The sequence below is a fragment of the Paramisgurnus dabryanus genome, chromosome 7, assembly GCF_030506205.2.
Source record: "Paramisgurnus dabryanus chromosome 7, PD_genome_1.1, whole genome shotgun sequence".
Taxonomy (NCBI): domain Eukaryota; kingdom Metazoa; phylum Chordata; class Actinopteri; order Cypriniformes; family Cobitidae; genus Paramisgurnus; species Paramisgurnus dabryanus.
This window is the reverse complement of record NC_133343.1, coordinates 6,289,368-6,305,396: the sequence shown is the minus strand read 5'-3', so window position 1 is coordinate 6,305,396 and position 16,029 is coordinate 6,289,368. Positions and strand designations below refer to the sequence as shown.

At 37.0% G+C, this 16,029-nt stretch overlaps 1 protein-coding gene across 2 annotated transcripts; it reads left to right on the top strand.

The window, feature by feature from the left end:
* On the top strand, positions 1-14,802 carry wiza (WIZ zinc finger a). 2 transcript variants are annotated; one of them, XM_065293701.2, is made up of 10 exons: positions 1-119; positions 741-852; positions 1,747-2,271; positions 2,363-2,767; positions 2,870-3,346; positions 3,482-3,808; positions 7,206-7,423; positions 7,574-7,856; positions 8,156-8,321; positions 13,077-14,802. In XM_065293701.2, the coding sequence occupies exons 2-10, from the start codon at positions 753-755 to the stop codon at positions 13,264-13,266; spliced, it is 2,691 nt and encodes an 896-aa protein (XP_065149773.1). In that variant the 5' UTR covers positions 1-119; positions 741-752; the 3' UTR covers positions 13,267-14,802. The 2 variants fall into 2 exon arrangements, with proteins under 2 accessions (XP_065149773.1, XP_065149772.1); XM_065293700.2 differs by having other exon boundaries at positions 1,744-2,271; positions 13,077-14,801.
* Positions 14,803-16,029: the final 1,227 nt, after the last annotated feature.

The window sequence follows — 16,029 nt, the reverse complement described above, 5'->3', positions numbered from 1 at the left end:
GATCGATTGATTTTGCCTCCTGATGCCGATGCTCCGTTGTGCTGGTTTGATTAAGGTGCCTGCCTTCCCTCCAGTAAACCGTAGTGCTAGGATTGCAAGGGGATTTTTACCACTTTAAGGTAATTTTGAACATCAATTACTTCTCATATTTTCTGATTAACGTACTGATTTACATTCAACATTACAAACCAGATGATCAGCTGCTGACAAACCCGTTTAGTAGTATCACAGCGTTTCATAAACAATTGAGTTAGCTTGTGCTAGCTGCATACGCGCGTCCATTGTATTTGAATTGAGATATTGATTTGTTTTTAACTGGCGTGAGAAATGATCGGTGGTTTTGACTTTTAAGTTTGATAGTATGATGTAAACATTTCCTTACCAAACATTCACCATGGTAACCATAGTTCCCGCCAAAGATATCATAGTAATGGGAAAAAAATCATATTAATGAATTAATACAGTATATTTTAAATATCTTAAATATAAATTATTATTATTATTGTCATTTTTATTAATTACGATTTATTTGTGACATCAATTGCAAATTTGGGTTTTGAAATGAGTTTTATTATCTGTTTATTAAATATTTTTTTATTTTTGTCGTTTACTTTTTTAAGTGTTTATGGATCCGTTATGTTGTTGTTATGTGAAAAGTATTATTAACTTTTATTATTGGCTTGTCTTTAAATAGACATAGTATTATTAAGAGGGATTTTCTCTGTCTTTCTGCTTGAAAGGAGATCTTAGCCATGGAGATACCAACACCAGAGATGGCTAAGAAAAGTAGTGCCACCTTTTCCAAAGAGTGTCTGAAGACTGACCCAGATAAACCCTTTGATGAATCCGGTTGTAAGTATCTCTTCTAACAGGACTGGTTTATTTGAAGTACTAAGTTCTTTAAGCAAGTACACAGCTGGGTTATTATATAATTGCAGGTACATTCTGCTTTTTAAAAAGTTTATATTTTTATTATATTAATAAAAGTACTTATAATTCCATCCAAGATGTTACAGGCCATAACAATATGTTTTTATGTGAAATTGTCTTATATAGCTGAAACTTCATTAGAGCTGCCTAACAATTAGTCGTGACTAGTTTGCAGAATAAAAGTTTTTGTTTACATATTAATTGTTGTGTGTAATAATAATGTATAATTATTATGTATATATAAATGCACACACATGCATGTGTATATTTAAGAAATATCTGCATGTGTATAAACATTTCTATATTTACATATATATTTATATATATTTATATATTTTTATATATATTTATATATTTTTATATATATTTATATATATATGTATTTATATATATATATATATATATATATATATATATATATATATATATATATATATATATATATATATATATTTATTTATTATATCAATATATTTTTCCTTAAATTTATAGATACACGTGTTTGTATTTATATACACATAATATTTGTTGATGTACTGTGTATGATAATTATTTAAACAAAAACTTTTATTCTGCAATGAATAGTCTTGACTTATTATTAGGCAGCCCTAGAAATCATGATTTTGAGCTAAGACACTTTTCACAGAAAATAAAATAAAGTGTTATGTCCTATAACATCTTGTGACTGTGAGTCCAAATAATAAAAAACCCATCTAAAAAAATCAGACAGCAAATATACCTCCAATTACATAATCGCCCAGCTCCATGTAAGTTTCATTATACTATCATTATCTCTTCCTCTCATTCTTGAAGTAGGTGTCCATATTTGTGAGGTGTGTGGGACAAGCTTTGAGACGAGGAAAGGTCTCTCCAGTCATGCCCGATCTCATCTCAGGCAGCTTGGGGTATATAGCAGTGGAGCTCCTATAGACCTCCTGTACCAGCTAATGAAAGAAAGAGGTGGAACTCTACCCAAGCCCCAAAATCAGGCCAGCACTGTTAAAAAACCCAAAGCCCAGTTCCCCAAACTCAAGAAGCACAACAGGCCTAAAATAAAGATTAAAATATCCAACCTTGTTAAGAAAAAATATGCTCTTTCTTCCTCTTCAACCACCGCTGTCAAAAAATCTGCCAAGTCTGGTCGTTTTCCTTTCGCTCCAATGAAGCCTGGTAAAGCCTCTTTGAAGGTGACTGCAGGGTCAAAAGTATCCAAATCCAAGTCCGGCAATGTGGCGGTGAAGTCCCGGCTTGATGATGAGGGCGGTTCGTCTACCTCTCTCCCATTGGCCTCACCCAAACCCCTCTGGGCACCTCAGGAAACAGATGCTCCACTTAATTTAAGTGAGTAAACGTAAAGCATTTTTAATCTAGTTTTTTGTTTACAATTATTGCATCCAAAACTCAAATTCAATATGTTTTGCAATTTTACCAGCAACCATGATAAATTCCACACCAAGGGATGACGTTCATGTGTGTGAATTGTGCGGAGCATGGTACGAAACCCGCAAAGGTCTTTCCAGTCACGCCCGGGCCCACTTGCGGCAGTTCGGCATGGCATTGGACCCCAAATGTGGTCCCATAGAGCTTCTCCATAACATCATTCAGACTGAGGAATTCCAGGAAAAGTTAGGCGCCGAGCAACAGGAGGAGAGCTCCGTTCTTGAGAACTGTACATCAACCCCTATCAGTTCATCATCCATCCCCAAAAATCCTTCTCTTTCACCTAAAAAACTGGTTTCAATGTGTGTGACACCTCCGCCATCCAAAAAGCTGAAAATTGATAGAGCCGGAAGCTTGATCCTCGGTGGAAAAACTGATTTGAAATCACCATCTCAAGGTGAGATCACTTGATTTGTTTGAATGCCTAAATATATGTGACATTGCCTAAAGTTACTTTTTTCAGTCTACTTAATGTAAAGGGCAATGTTTCACTCTCCAGGAGAAACATCTAAAAGCATCTCCTGTGAGTTCTGCCACGAGAAGTTTAAGAAGAATCAAAGCCTGGCCAGCCATGCCCGCGGTCACCTGCGTCAACTGGGCATCACTGAGTGGACTGTCCACGGGTCTCCCATGGCAACCTTGCGCATGGTGATGGCACAGCGTGGTGCTTCTTCTGGTTCGCTTAAAGCCCCGGAGCCCCTCGCGCCTTCTACGCCTACGTCACCCTCTGGGCCGCCCACTGTACCCCTTCTCCCCTCATCCCCTAAAGTCATTACCCAGTCTTCGTCTCTTCCTGTGCGTCACAAAGTTCCAAAGGCCAGGAAAGGCTCTAGGACTGTGGTTCCCAAACCAAAGAATGAGCCATTGGAAGTCGATATCTCTATCGTACGGTCTCCAAAGCCACAGAGTGAACCCACATCTCCATTATCACCTCAGAAGATGTCTGCTCCCACCACTGTTAAAAGCCCTGTAACACGTATGTAACATACGTTCTTATTTTCTCCTAAATTGAGCTTAGTTATTTTTTTTTAAGTAATTTCAGTTAATATTAATTATGAACATATTTATCGTGAACCACCATTTTTTGATAATTTTTTTCTGGTTTCCCTAGCCCCCAAACTTGAGAAGCAGGACCTCTCACAGTTTGTGTTCTGTGACTACTGCGGTGCGATGTTTGAAACTCGTAAAGCCCTCTCCTGTCACGCACGTGCTCACTTACGACAGATGGGCGTGAAGTTCTCAGACAAAGTCTCGGCCATCGACGCCCTGCGTGAGCTCATGCAGAGGGAGGGCAACGATCGGGCATCCGACGTCAAACCGGAATCCTACACCGGGGCGGCAGTGCAGTGGAAAAAAACAGCCTCCTCACCCCGCACGGTTACTCCGTCACCTGTGGACTTCACGAAAGACAAAGCTGCCCCAGAAATCACAACTCCAGGTTCGTTGAACCAAGAACCTTTTCTTCATTTTAAGAGAGAAATATAGTCCGCGTACAGTGCGCGCGGCGCAATTTTCAGGGGTGCAAACGTTTTGGATCCAAAATAGGTCATTCATGTGATTTGTCTAGATCTGGTGAGTTTTTGAAAATGGAGGGTGTATGTTTTACAATTTATAGTCACCTTATTTGCTTGCACCCCTGAAATTTTGTCATCAGAATAGTATTTGCGCACTGTACATGCACTGCCCAAATTTTTGCACGTATTTGTACACATAGGTTCACACAAGCAAGCATACAGGAGAATGTAGTATGGAGCCCAGGAGATGCATTGCATTTTATCACAATGCAAATGCTTTGAACATCTGCGTATACGTACAAGTCCCATAAACAATGCTTTGCAAGACCTTATCAGCCCTCCATCATTATCACCTCTGCTTGTACACAGAAAACATTTAATCCTAATGATACGTTACACTACCAGATTTGCATACTAATTGATGTTTGTTAAAAATAGTATGCAGGATCTATTCTATACTTTCTGCAAAATATGCAAATTGTCTGTATGCAATACCTGGACAACTTCAATGCACACAATGTGGAAAGCTGTATCCAAAAATTTTATTTACTCTGCTTCTATTTCTGTTCCAGTGAACTGGAAAACTGCTGCTACGTTAATATTAGTGCATTTTCATTTTAAAACGCATTACTTTTGCTATGAATATGCCTGGCATCCACACTATGGAGTTTTTAAGTCTTTTTAAGTCTCAGCTCATTTGCATTTTAAAGGATACACCCTAAACAGCATATTTTTGCTCACCTACAAAGTGGCATTTTGAACATATAATAAATTATCTATATGATATTTTGAGCTGAAACTTCGCATATTATGTACTAGGGGGGACCCCGAATAGTCGAAGATTCGATGCATCGATAGGAGAAGCCTGATTCGACTACCAATCTCACAGTCAAATCGTCGCAGATGTGTTATGAAATGAGAATCATTAAAGAGTAACTAAACCCCTGGTCAGAGCCTGACTCCACCCACTGCAATATTTGAAAAATGCAAGAAAAGTGGGCAGATCCCAACAGAGATAGAGGGGACGAACTAAGTGTGTGGTGAGATCGTAACGAGGGCGTGGTGATCTTGAACCTGCTTACGTCACAAGTTATTTCTTGGACCCAACATCCAATAGGAAAATTCAACTGCAGTAACCACCGTTCAACCTGAAGAGGGCAGCACTCAGACGTTTTTACACCATATATTGTAGTATTGAAACACTTTATATCCAAATGTCAAAAAACTTACTAAAATCAATGAACGGCACTAATAAAGCATCATTCTTACAGATCATTAACTAAAAAAATTTGGTTTAGGGTTTAGTTACTCTTTAAATTTTGGCCGTATATGGGTGCACACATTATCTGATTTCATATATAACAGCTTTCTCACAATATATTAATATACTGCATATTATGATAATGCTGCAAATAATATGTGAAGTAGCAGCTTTCAATAAATAGTTTTAAAATGCGTTAATAAATCCAACAACCCCTGTGACCGGGCTACACGTCCATAAGAGGTCTCTATGTTAATAAAGCCTTGCCTCTTTGTTTCTACATTTAAAAGACAAAGCTGGCAAATTATATTATGCCTTTCGTTCTTTTAATAATTTCTATATTTTATTTTATTTATAAATCACTTTGGGTTATCTGATTTAACTATTTGGCTTGTGTTTTGTTTCCGTGCACTTGAGGCATTTTGCATATTTGTTCTGCACTTTGTTACTTCTGACCTTATTTTATTTAAAAAAAATTATTTATTATAAACGTAAATTCTGATCTAATTTAAGTATGTAAATTTTGGATAGCTTTTCGTTGTATCGATGTTGCGCTATTGCGTGCTGGCCATGCTTGCGCATGTAATTTAGACGAACGTGCTAGGTGCTCTGCGTCTCATATTTAGGAGTTCATCAAACTAAACATTAAAAAACGGATTTTTTTCGACGAGTATAAGTTTTTAAAATGTATTTAAAACAGAGTGGTTTGTCAAAAGTTAAACTACAAAAGAGGTAAGGCGGTTTTTTTTTATTTCGGTAACGAAACGGAAACTAGTACACCGAACCTATTTCTGCCTGACACGATTGTCTTTCTTGTGATTTTAATATTATGGTCAGTCGGTGTTCACTTTCAAATGATAGCAAAGAGATTCCTGAAAATGATAATATCATCCGGTCTTTCTGTATCTAAAGTTAATACAGAGATGATCAAAGTCAAAGCAAGCAAGCAGGTATTTCTGTGCTAAATAATAACGCGTAGTGTCTATAAAATCATTAATTTCAGTGTTTTTCTTGTTATAAATTAACGTTTAATGAATTGTATATAAAGATTAGTTTTTATCATTTACAGTCACAATCACAAATTATTTGTCATTTCTCATTTGTCGGGTTTTTTTGGTCATGACTGCTTTGACGCGCTATCTCCAAATTAAATAAAAACACTTTCCAAGGCAGGATCACCTTTGTTATTTTTTTTAGGTTTAGTTATCAAAATGTATTTTTGTGTGATGTTCTGTAGATTGTGGCTTTAAAGTGTTATGAGGAATAATTAAACAAATGTTGCCTTACATTTTACCTTAAAAATATATATATAAATGCATCGTCAGTTTTGTCTTCGTTTATTACTTGAAAGACAGTTTTGGTCACTTTATCAGAAAGTTGTTTATGTGTGCTGCTTGTGAAAGAAAATAAAAGTTACCAATTTGTACCTGGTCTGGCCCCCTCCCAACCCATGCACACAAACATAGATGATTCGACTATCGGTCGACTATGGAAAGATTCGACAATTCTGATTCGAATATGTAAATCCTTAGTCGAGGACACCCCTATTATGTACTCTGGGGACACCAAAGATTACTGTATTTTCCGGACTATAAGTTGCTCCGGAGTATAAGTCGCATCAGTCAAAAAATGCATCATGAAGAGGAAAAAACATATATAAGTCGCACCGGACTATAAGTCGCATTTATTTCGAAAATTATTATTTTTGGGGGGACATTTTGTTTGTTAAGTCTGTTTTTAAGTTAATGTTTCAGTTAACAGTTTTTTTCAGGGGTATGCTACAGGAGCAGCAACATACAGCGCCCTCTCATGGCTGTAGACAGTAATGTTTTCCTTTGGTTCATGTTAGTCAGTATGAATTAATTTTGACATATAAGTCGCACCTGATTTTAAGTCGCAGCACCAACCAAACTATGAAAAAAAGTGCGACTTATAGTCCGGAAAATACGGTAATTTGACATACTAAAAAAGTCCTCTTTAAAACATAGCCTGCATTCAGACATTATAGATTAGTTTTTGTCATACATTTTGTTTTTCACTCTTGTACCTTTTATTTACAGGCTTTTCTGATGCCACATGTGAACTGTGTGGTTTTGATTTTGAAAATCGAAAGGCCCTGGCCAGCCATGCCAGAGCCCACCTCAGGTACGTGGGTGTGGATTGGAAGGTCATCGGTTCTCCTATCGAGACCCTGGCAGCTTGGATGAAAAACGAACCAAAAAAGGTGGCAGAACTTCACAAACGCTACTCAAGGGGTGATCTGCCATTGGTTAAAAAGGTGAGTCAATGTTAAATGTAATTTTGTCCAGAAAGGACAAAAAGCAAGCATACAAGTAGCGCATACAACTTGCTATAGAGAAATAGTCTAAAGCATAAAGGTTTGGAACAAGATGACGTAAAAATGACTAAATTCCTGTTTCTGTTGTAGGGCCCCAGAAAACCCCCATCTGCAAATCATTCATCAGATTCGGAGTCTGTCCGTGTGGGTTCTCCCAAAGCTTCATCATGTGCTCGAGTCTCAGCAGGTCAGCCTCAGGTATCTCCACCTACCAAAGCAGCTTTGGTACCAGAAGCAGATAGAGAGATTAAAACAGGAATGAGCCACTCCTCATTCTCACAACGGAAACGTCCCTTATCGGGTGAACCTCCACTGTCCAGCCTGACCCAGAGCCCTGCGGCCCACAGTGGACTAAACGTTCGTTCGCCTAGAGGTAGATGATATGCACTTTATTATTAAAAAAGTATTTCAGCCAAAAATAAAAAATATATTTTCTTTTTTTTACTCAACCTCAAAACTGTTCTTGGAATGGCTTTGTTCTTCATATCTTAAACACAGATTTTTAAAGTATTTGTTTTTGTATTTTTGGAGTGAATTGATTGGCACTATTGCCTCACAGCTAGTCATCAGTTCGAACCTTGGTCAAGTCAGGAAAATGTTAGCTAAATAAGTAAGTCTGTGTAAAATCAAGGCCAGTTTACAGCCTGAATGACGACTTTAACTGTGTCTCAGGGTTTGAACGGCGTCCTTCAAAGCATTTTTCCCACGCGGAGAAGATATCAGAGGAGACGGAACCTTCGAAACCCTCACGGGCTGGAAACATTCCATCCTTGGTTCCCAGACCACCAGAGACCAGACTAGTAACGCTGGTAGGGAAGATGTACTCTCTCAAATGCAGGTGAGCGCAAGCCAGAGGTAGCCATCTGGGAGTGTTTTTGCAGAATCTTGGCTATTAACTGTAAGATTATAGTTTAAAAACCCACAAGGGATGACCCATCGTTCACCATTGGGCCCTTGAACAAGAAACTTAACCAACGGTTTTATTGTGAACAATTCTTAACTGCTTGTTATTTCAAAGCAAAGTATATGTTCGTCTTTGTAAGCTTACAGCAGAATGTAATATACAGGAAAGGATGCATATGTGTATCCTTCACGCTCTCAAATCACCCACAATCCTATGCGTGCAGCGCTGAAAGCACACCGTTTAACTGACGTAATGGTGAAATGACGTGCACTTGCTAGCCATTTACGTGTTCTCCGAATGCTAAAGAGGAGCCTCGCCTAACCTCTGAAGGAAGTGACTTGGAAAGACCAGTCCTGCCAAGGAATCCGAGTTATCTCGTTTTGCAACGAAACTCTTCATTTACTATAATTGCAACATTACATTTAATAACATTTTAAAAATAATACATTAAAGTTGATGGTTTGGAAAAACTCATTAAAGCGTAACTAAACCCCTGGTCAGAGCCTGACTCCACCCACTGGCAATATTTGAAAAATGTGGAAGATAAAAGTGGGCAGATCCCAAGGAGATAGAGAGGATGAACTAAGTGTGTGGTGAGATCGTAACAAGGGCGTGGTGATCTTGAACCTGCTTACGTCACGAGTCATTTTTTGGACCCACCATCCAATAGGAAAATTAAACTGTAGTAGCCACCGTTCAACCTGAAGAGGGCAGCACTCAGACGTTTTTACACCATATATTGTAGTATTGAAACACTTTACATTCAAATGTCAAAAAACGTACTAAAATCAATGAACAGCCCTAATAAAGTCCCATTCTTACAGATCATTAACTAAAAAAAGTTGGTTTAGGGTTTAGTTACTCTTTAAAGTTCATCATGAGCAGGAAAAATCTCTAATGTACATTTTCGTAATATCAGTCGATGCCGAAATGCATCTATACATTTTTTTGTAAGCATTCATGTCAACCTGTTATAAATCAATTCATCTGGAGCCATGCCTAACCATAGTCAGCAGTCTGTTAAGTAGCTGAAAACTCTTATGCCCATTTGCTTCAACTGGCCGCCCCTCTGTTTCATCCTCATCCAAAAACCTACTTAGCTTATTACAGAGATGATAGAAATACACAATACCATGACAGATACTAATAATAACACAAGGCAAGCTCACCACATATTTATAACCTTAAGTGGCACGAATTATAGGATTTGACTGTTAAAAATCATAACTTTTTTTCTTTTTTTTCTTTAATTAGTGAACTAGTTGGTTACAAAACTTCAGTTTAAACAACAGTCGATTTAGTCGTAGCTAGCTTAAATAATGTTTTCATGCTTATTCAGTGATAAAGGGGAGTACATCTACCATTGGAACAGTTCTCAAGACGTTACCCTTACAAAATTTAACCATTGTTTTATTATAAAAACATGTAGTCACCATAAATTTTGCCATATTGATTACCAAAACCATGGTTATTTTGTTGTGACCAGTAAGAGTAACCATGGTTAATTTTTGTTACGGTAACAGTTTGCATGCGGTAGGCAATTGAAGGGGTACTTAACACAAAAATGAAAATTCTGTCACCATTTACTTACCAGTGATGCGCGGGTCAATGTATAAACAACCCACACCAGACCAACGTTTTCAACTAACCCACCCGCAACTCGGACCGAAAAAAAACATATATTGTACCCGACCCGCATTCTGGCTCGCATTAAAAAAAAAAGTTAATTGGCACCTTTATTTGAAACGACCTGACCGGCCATGACCCGAATATCATTTAAAATATTTTTGGATGACTCTTGACCGCAGGCACCCGCACATTTTGGATCAACCCACGCATCACTGTTACTTACCCTCATGTTGTTACAAACCTGTATAAAGATCTTTGTTGTGCTGAACACAAAGGAAGATATTTGTAATGAAGCGGGAAACAGAAGCACCATTGACTTCCATACACTGTTAAAAAAAAGTTGACAACTTAACAAGTTAAATTAACCAATTTCAACTTGTTTTTATAAATTAAATACTACTAGGAAAGGCAATGGTGCCCAAAAATGGTTTGGTTATAACTAGGGATGCGCCGAAATGAAAATTCTTGGCCGAAACCGAAAATGAGGAAACCAAGGCCGAAAAACCGAAACACCGAAATAAATTATTATGCCAATTATTAGTACAATTGCATTTATGGCTATCACTGTGTACTTACTTTACTAGGGGTGTGTGACAGATCACAAAACTCACGGTTCAGATCACATTACAGTTTTTGAGGCACGGATCTGATTATTTTTCAGATCAGCAAAAAGGGGGTGGGGAAAATCTAATAACAAATAAAGAAATTACAAACTAGGGATGCATCGATACCGATACTGGTATCGGGTATCGGCCTCGATACCACATTTTTTTAAAGTACTCGTACCCGTTAAAAGTCCCCCGATACCAGGGATCGATACCACGGTCTGAGAAATGTCTATGTTTGAGTGGCGTGTAAGGGGTTAATGCCTCTTGTGTTGTCCAAAGAGGCAGAGTTTACAACAAACTGGAAAACTAGTCACTTGTTTTTTTGTTAAATTATATGACTAAAGCTGTTACCTGTAAATTTGAATCATGTTTTTTATTAAGTACTCAGTATCGGTATCGGCAAGTACTGAAATGCAAGTACTCGTACTCGTATTCCAAAAAAGTGGTTTCGGCGCATCCCTATTACAAACATTTATAAAAAAGAACAAAGCTGCACATTAATAAGGGCTAACATTAGCATTAGGTACAGAAATCGAATTAAATGAGTCATAACACTGTCTTTATTGTATAAATTAAATATATTATTATTTTTAGAGCTATTTGTCTCTTTGTTAGACTTAAGTAGGTTAATTGAGGTTACTGTCTCTTTAAATAAGCAGAGACTGGTTTATGACTGTAATCTATACATACACTTAAGACATAAACAAATGTTTTTATTAGAAAAAGAATACTTTGGAGATAATTTTGTTTATATGTGCCCTGTCAATAACAGAAAGATTTTACGTTCGCTTGTTTGCGTCTCACTCGTGTGTGCACTATTGAGGGCACTTAAACGCGCGCGCACACAGATAACGAAGGCGAATCCCAAACAGCGCAGCATAAAAATGTTACGTTGTTTTTCATTGCTCTTTCACCGCCAGAAATTTTTTTAAAGCAACACTATGTAGTTTTTTTACCTTTAATTAATGTCTTCAAAATTATGTCAGTGATAAAACAACTTTTAACTGGACAAATTTTACTGTTGCTGCAACCCGAGCAGCCTCCTAGCTGCTACAAGCACACTCTGAAAGTGGCGGTGGAGGGTAGGAAACACAGCCCCGCCCCTCCCCCTGCCTGCAAAAGAGTGTCTGATACCAGGCACTCTTGCGCTTTTCAACCACATGGGGGAGCTGTAAGTCATTTTTACATCGAAACTACATAGTGTTGCTTTAAAAGTTGCCAGCCAGCGCCAGCGTTTTTCATGATTTTCAAGTTTAATGCCTTCCAGAAAATGTTCTTCTTTAAATATATAAACATACAATATACCAAATGAAAGAACAGACCCTCTGCTTTCAAACAAACAAAAAAAAACGTTTCATCCTACCTTCAGTGGTTCTTTTGTAATCAGCTTTTGAATATGGGTAGGTTTCTGCAAAAACACCACATTTTGAGCAAAAAGCAGAGATAATTCCATTTTTGTGACGGACTTTTCATTGAGATCCCATTCAGAGCGATCTTTAAAACAGACACGGACATGCAGCCGCTTGCCATAGGGCAATACTTCCGGGTTTAAAAAGTTGCGGAAGGGCGCCACCTGGTGGATAATAGCGGTATTACGGAAAGATGGAAAATCTCGTCATTGGCGGGGAAGCGTTTTCTCTTAATTGACAAGATATCTCGTCAATGGCTGGGGGAAGAGTTAATGGACTATACAGTATGAGACACATTTGCGCGACTCTGTCTAAAGTTTACACATCAAGAGTTCTGATCTTTGAAGAGCGTACTCACTGTGATGATCACGTCTGGACCGGACACAACCGCATGTGCCTCTGTGCGTACTTTAGCGCCTTTTTGCTGTTAAATACATCCACGCCGCATACATGTTGCTGCAGACAATCACGTGCAGGTCGCGGTTTCTGTTTGCGTCATCACAACATTTCGGCCGTATTGTTTTGGTGATAAAAGTCTTTCGGCAGAAAGCCGAAAATGCTCTTTTGGGCCATTTTCGGCCGAAAATTTTCGGCGGCCGAATATTCGGTGCATCCCTAGTTATAACTTCCTTTATGTGCCGCAGAATAAAGAATATAATACAGGTGTGTAAAAACATGAGGATAAGTAGATAATGACATAATTTTCATTATTTGATTGTGCATTCATTTTGATTTAAGCCTTCATAACTAATAAAATACAGCTAAGTAGCACAATAAAACATAATGAAAACATGGTAATAAACATGTTTTGCCAAAAAATGTAATAAGTGAGTTATCTTGTTTTGGAAGCAAACTCTTCATTTAGACATAAATATTATTGCTAAAAGTGGCCGCCGGTGACTTCTCTTCCGAGAAGCGCAAATTCAAAATATGTGTTCGGGGTGTCCTGTGTCATTCACAATTAAAGAGCATATCAAGCTAATTGTGTTGTGAACTCTGTTTTATATCGACATTATTAAAATACATTTATATTTTTGGCATAGGTTCTGTGAGGAGGTTTTTCATGGACCTCTGTCCATACAGGAGGACTGGGTTATGCATCTACAGCAACATATCCTCAAGCTGAAAAAGGATTCAACCTCATCACCTCAGTCGAGTCGAAGGCGGGACACTGTAGAGCCTTCTTTAAATCGTACAGAAGCACCACTTCTTATTGGCCCTCAGGCTGTATAGATGACCTTTCTGGCGTGCTCTTTCTTACCATAAGTTACACTACACTGACTTTATTGCAAAAATGTCTTTATTACCTGGACCTTTTTATTTGAAAATTTCATAAAATTTTAAAGACTATGACCGCAGCTTTTTTCGACCTTTAGAGAGATTTACTGTGATGTCTTGAATGTACTTTACTCTTTGTATTTGCAGTATGCTCTTTATAATGTGTTATAACATTTTAGCTCTTACCTTTCTTGGTTTACAAGATTTCAGACCTGTTGTTTTATAACAATACTTTTGGAAAGTTTGCATAGTAGTTTAGTTTTAAACAAGGTTTTATTGTTTTATGAGCACAATGAAACGTATAGAACATTTAGTCATTGAAATTTCGTTTGTTACAGGGGTTTTACAATGTCAAACAAGATGGATTACAGATTTTCATGTGTGTGCATTAATAAAAGTAGTTTCAGGATTTTTACAAGCCATTGATTGTTGTATTAAATTACAGTTCAACGACACGTGTATCGTTTATCTTTACAATATCTACTAAATTTTACATCATGATCATGTTATTTGTGGTTGATTTTGTGTAATATATTAGAATTTCTTCAACAAATTCCTTTGTCTTATGCCAAAGTTTTAAATAAGACAATTAGCACTACGATCGAAACTTTAAATGTTTCTTACTATATCAAAAACCTTCTGATTTGAAGGCTTGAATTTAGTTTTAGTTTAGACTAAACTATTACTGTGCTAACAAATTGACTTTTTTCTTACAAAATTAATATTTTGATTTATTAGATAACTTAATTAGAGTCTAGATGGAAAGTCATGCCATGGTGATACCTCAAGCAGCTAGTTGATAAAACATCATGTTATATTGTATTATATACCCTTTAATTTTGTTTTAACTTCAAGTATAACTTTTCTCTTTAACGTTACATCCATGTTTTTAATGACATCATCTCTTTTAGGGATTAATTATCATTGTTGTGAAGCCAAACAACAGCACAAATATCATAAGGATTTCAAGGTTTTTTATGAATTCATTGATGTTTTGAGGCATTCTCTGCTTTGTCTTATAATTGATTATTATCAATTTCTGTAATCTAAAAATTATAAAAATTTAAAAGGTTAAATGGCTGAACTTGACAAGAGCATATTTGTGAACCTGCCCGTGAAAACTCAGCTAAACATTTTGTATGATTTGCTTTTTTCCATATAAAGTTGGATAAATTTAAGCCTTATGTGTTGTTGGGGACGTTTCATCCACTGTTTTTTTTATTTCTAAATTTGGCCACAACTTTCTCTGTTTTAGCAAATGGATGTTTGGTGACAAATCTTATATTGATGCATATTTTGGAGAAAATCCTTTGACATTTTTCAAAAACCCAACAATACACCGTGGGTAATTTGCTAATTTTCGTGTTGTTGGTGGATGAAAGCATCCACTAAATTAAACTGCTGTAAAAATGAATTGATGAATATTTTTTTCAAATAGTTTTGCATAAATCTGTTAATCAATCTCAGTACTGATCAGAAATACCAAATGTTTACAAAAATTCCATGATTTTAATGCTTTAATTGCCAGGTTCATAAGTGACGTCACCGATTTGGGGAAACACACACACACAATGGGCCATATTTTAACGATCTAAGCGCATTGTCTAAAGGGCGTGTCCGAATCCACTTTTGCTAATTTAACGACGGGAAAAATGGTTTGTGCGCCGAGCACATGGTCGAAAAGGGTTGGTCCTATTTTTTTATAAGTAATGGAGTATTTTGGGCGTAACGTGCAATAAACCAATGAGAGTCTCAGCTCTCATCCCCTTTAAAAGCCAGTTGCGCTGGTGCTATGTCTATTCCCTATTTAGATGACAGACTTTGTAAATTGAAAAACTAAGCGGAGGAAGAAGATCCCCAGTTTTAGATTAATGTTAAATAATTGTGTTGTTTTTCACTTGTATTGAAATTGTTATTTTTTTTTTTAAACCTTTAAAACAGGCATTAAAGAATTTACAATCGTGCAAAGTGCTGTTTCAGCACTAAGACAGCATCATGAGTTTTTTTAACCATTACTTAAAAATGTTTCTCATCTCATCATATCCACAGGTACAGAGTCATCATATACAATAAATCCGTGAGGTAGCATTTAAAAAAAAACATTTAAAAACAGATGCATTTGTTTAAAGCAAAGCATTTATTTACTTACCAGGCTACAGGTGAAGCAGCTCTTTGTGCCTTCTTACGTCTCATAATTAGTCCTCCTTTATGTCCGAGAGACTCAATAATAATCTTTTACATTCAATCCTTTAATCTTTCATATTTAAAAGCGTTTTTGTGCTGCTGCGCATTCATGTATGTGATAAGCAAACCCGTGTTGTCGTCCCGTTTATAGGCGCATATTACTAATCCGCTCTTTAAATTACAAAAAAACATATTGCGCCATACACTCTAAAAAAACAAATGGTGCTATATAGCACCAAAACAGTTGCTTTGGATCGTAACGATAGAAGAACCATTTTAGTGCCATATAGCACCGGTGAAGCACCAGTGAAGCACCAGTGAAGCACCAGTGTAGAACCATACTGTATAGGGGCCATATAGCACCACTATAGCACCACATATGGTTCTACATAGCACTATATGGTTCTACACAGGTGCTTCACTGGTGCTTCACCGGTGCTATATGGCACTAAAAATGGTTCTTCTATCGTTACGATCCAAAGCAACTGTTTTGGTGCTATATAGCACCGTTTGTTTTTTAGAGTGTAGACTTTA

Excerpts from the sequence above, each read along its gene's own strand:
- wiza (XM_065293700.2), top strand. The coding sequence starts at position 753 with ATGGAGATACCAACACCAGAGATGGCTAAGAAAAGTAGTGCCACCTTT. Across the intron at positions 7,424-7,573 it reads ATCTGCCATTGGTTAAAAAG|GGCCCCAGAAAACCCCCATC; the intron begins GTGAGTCAATGT and ends TTTCTGTTGTAG. Across the intron at positions 8,322-13,076 it reads ATGTACTCTCTCAAATGCAG|GTTCTGTGAGGAGGTTTTTC; the intron begins GTGAGCGCAAGC and ends TTTTTGGCATAG.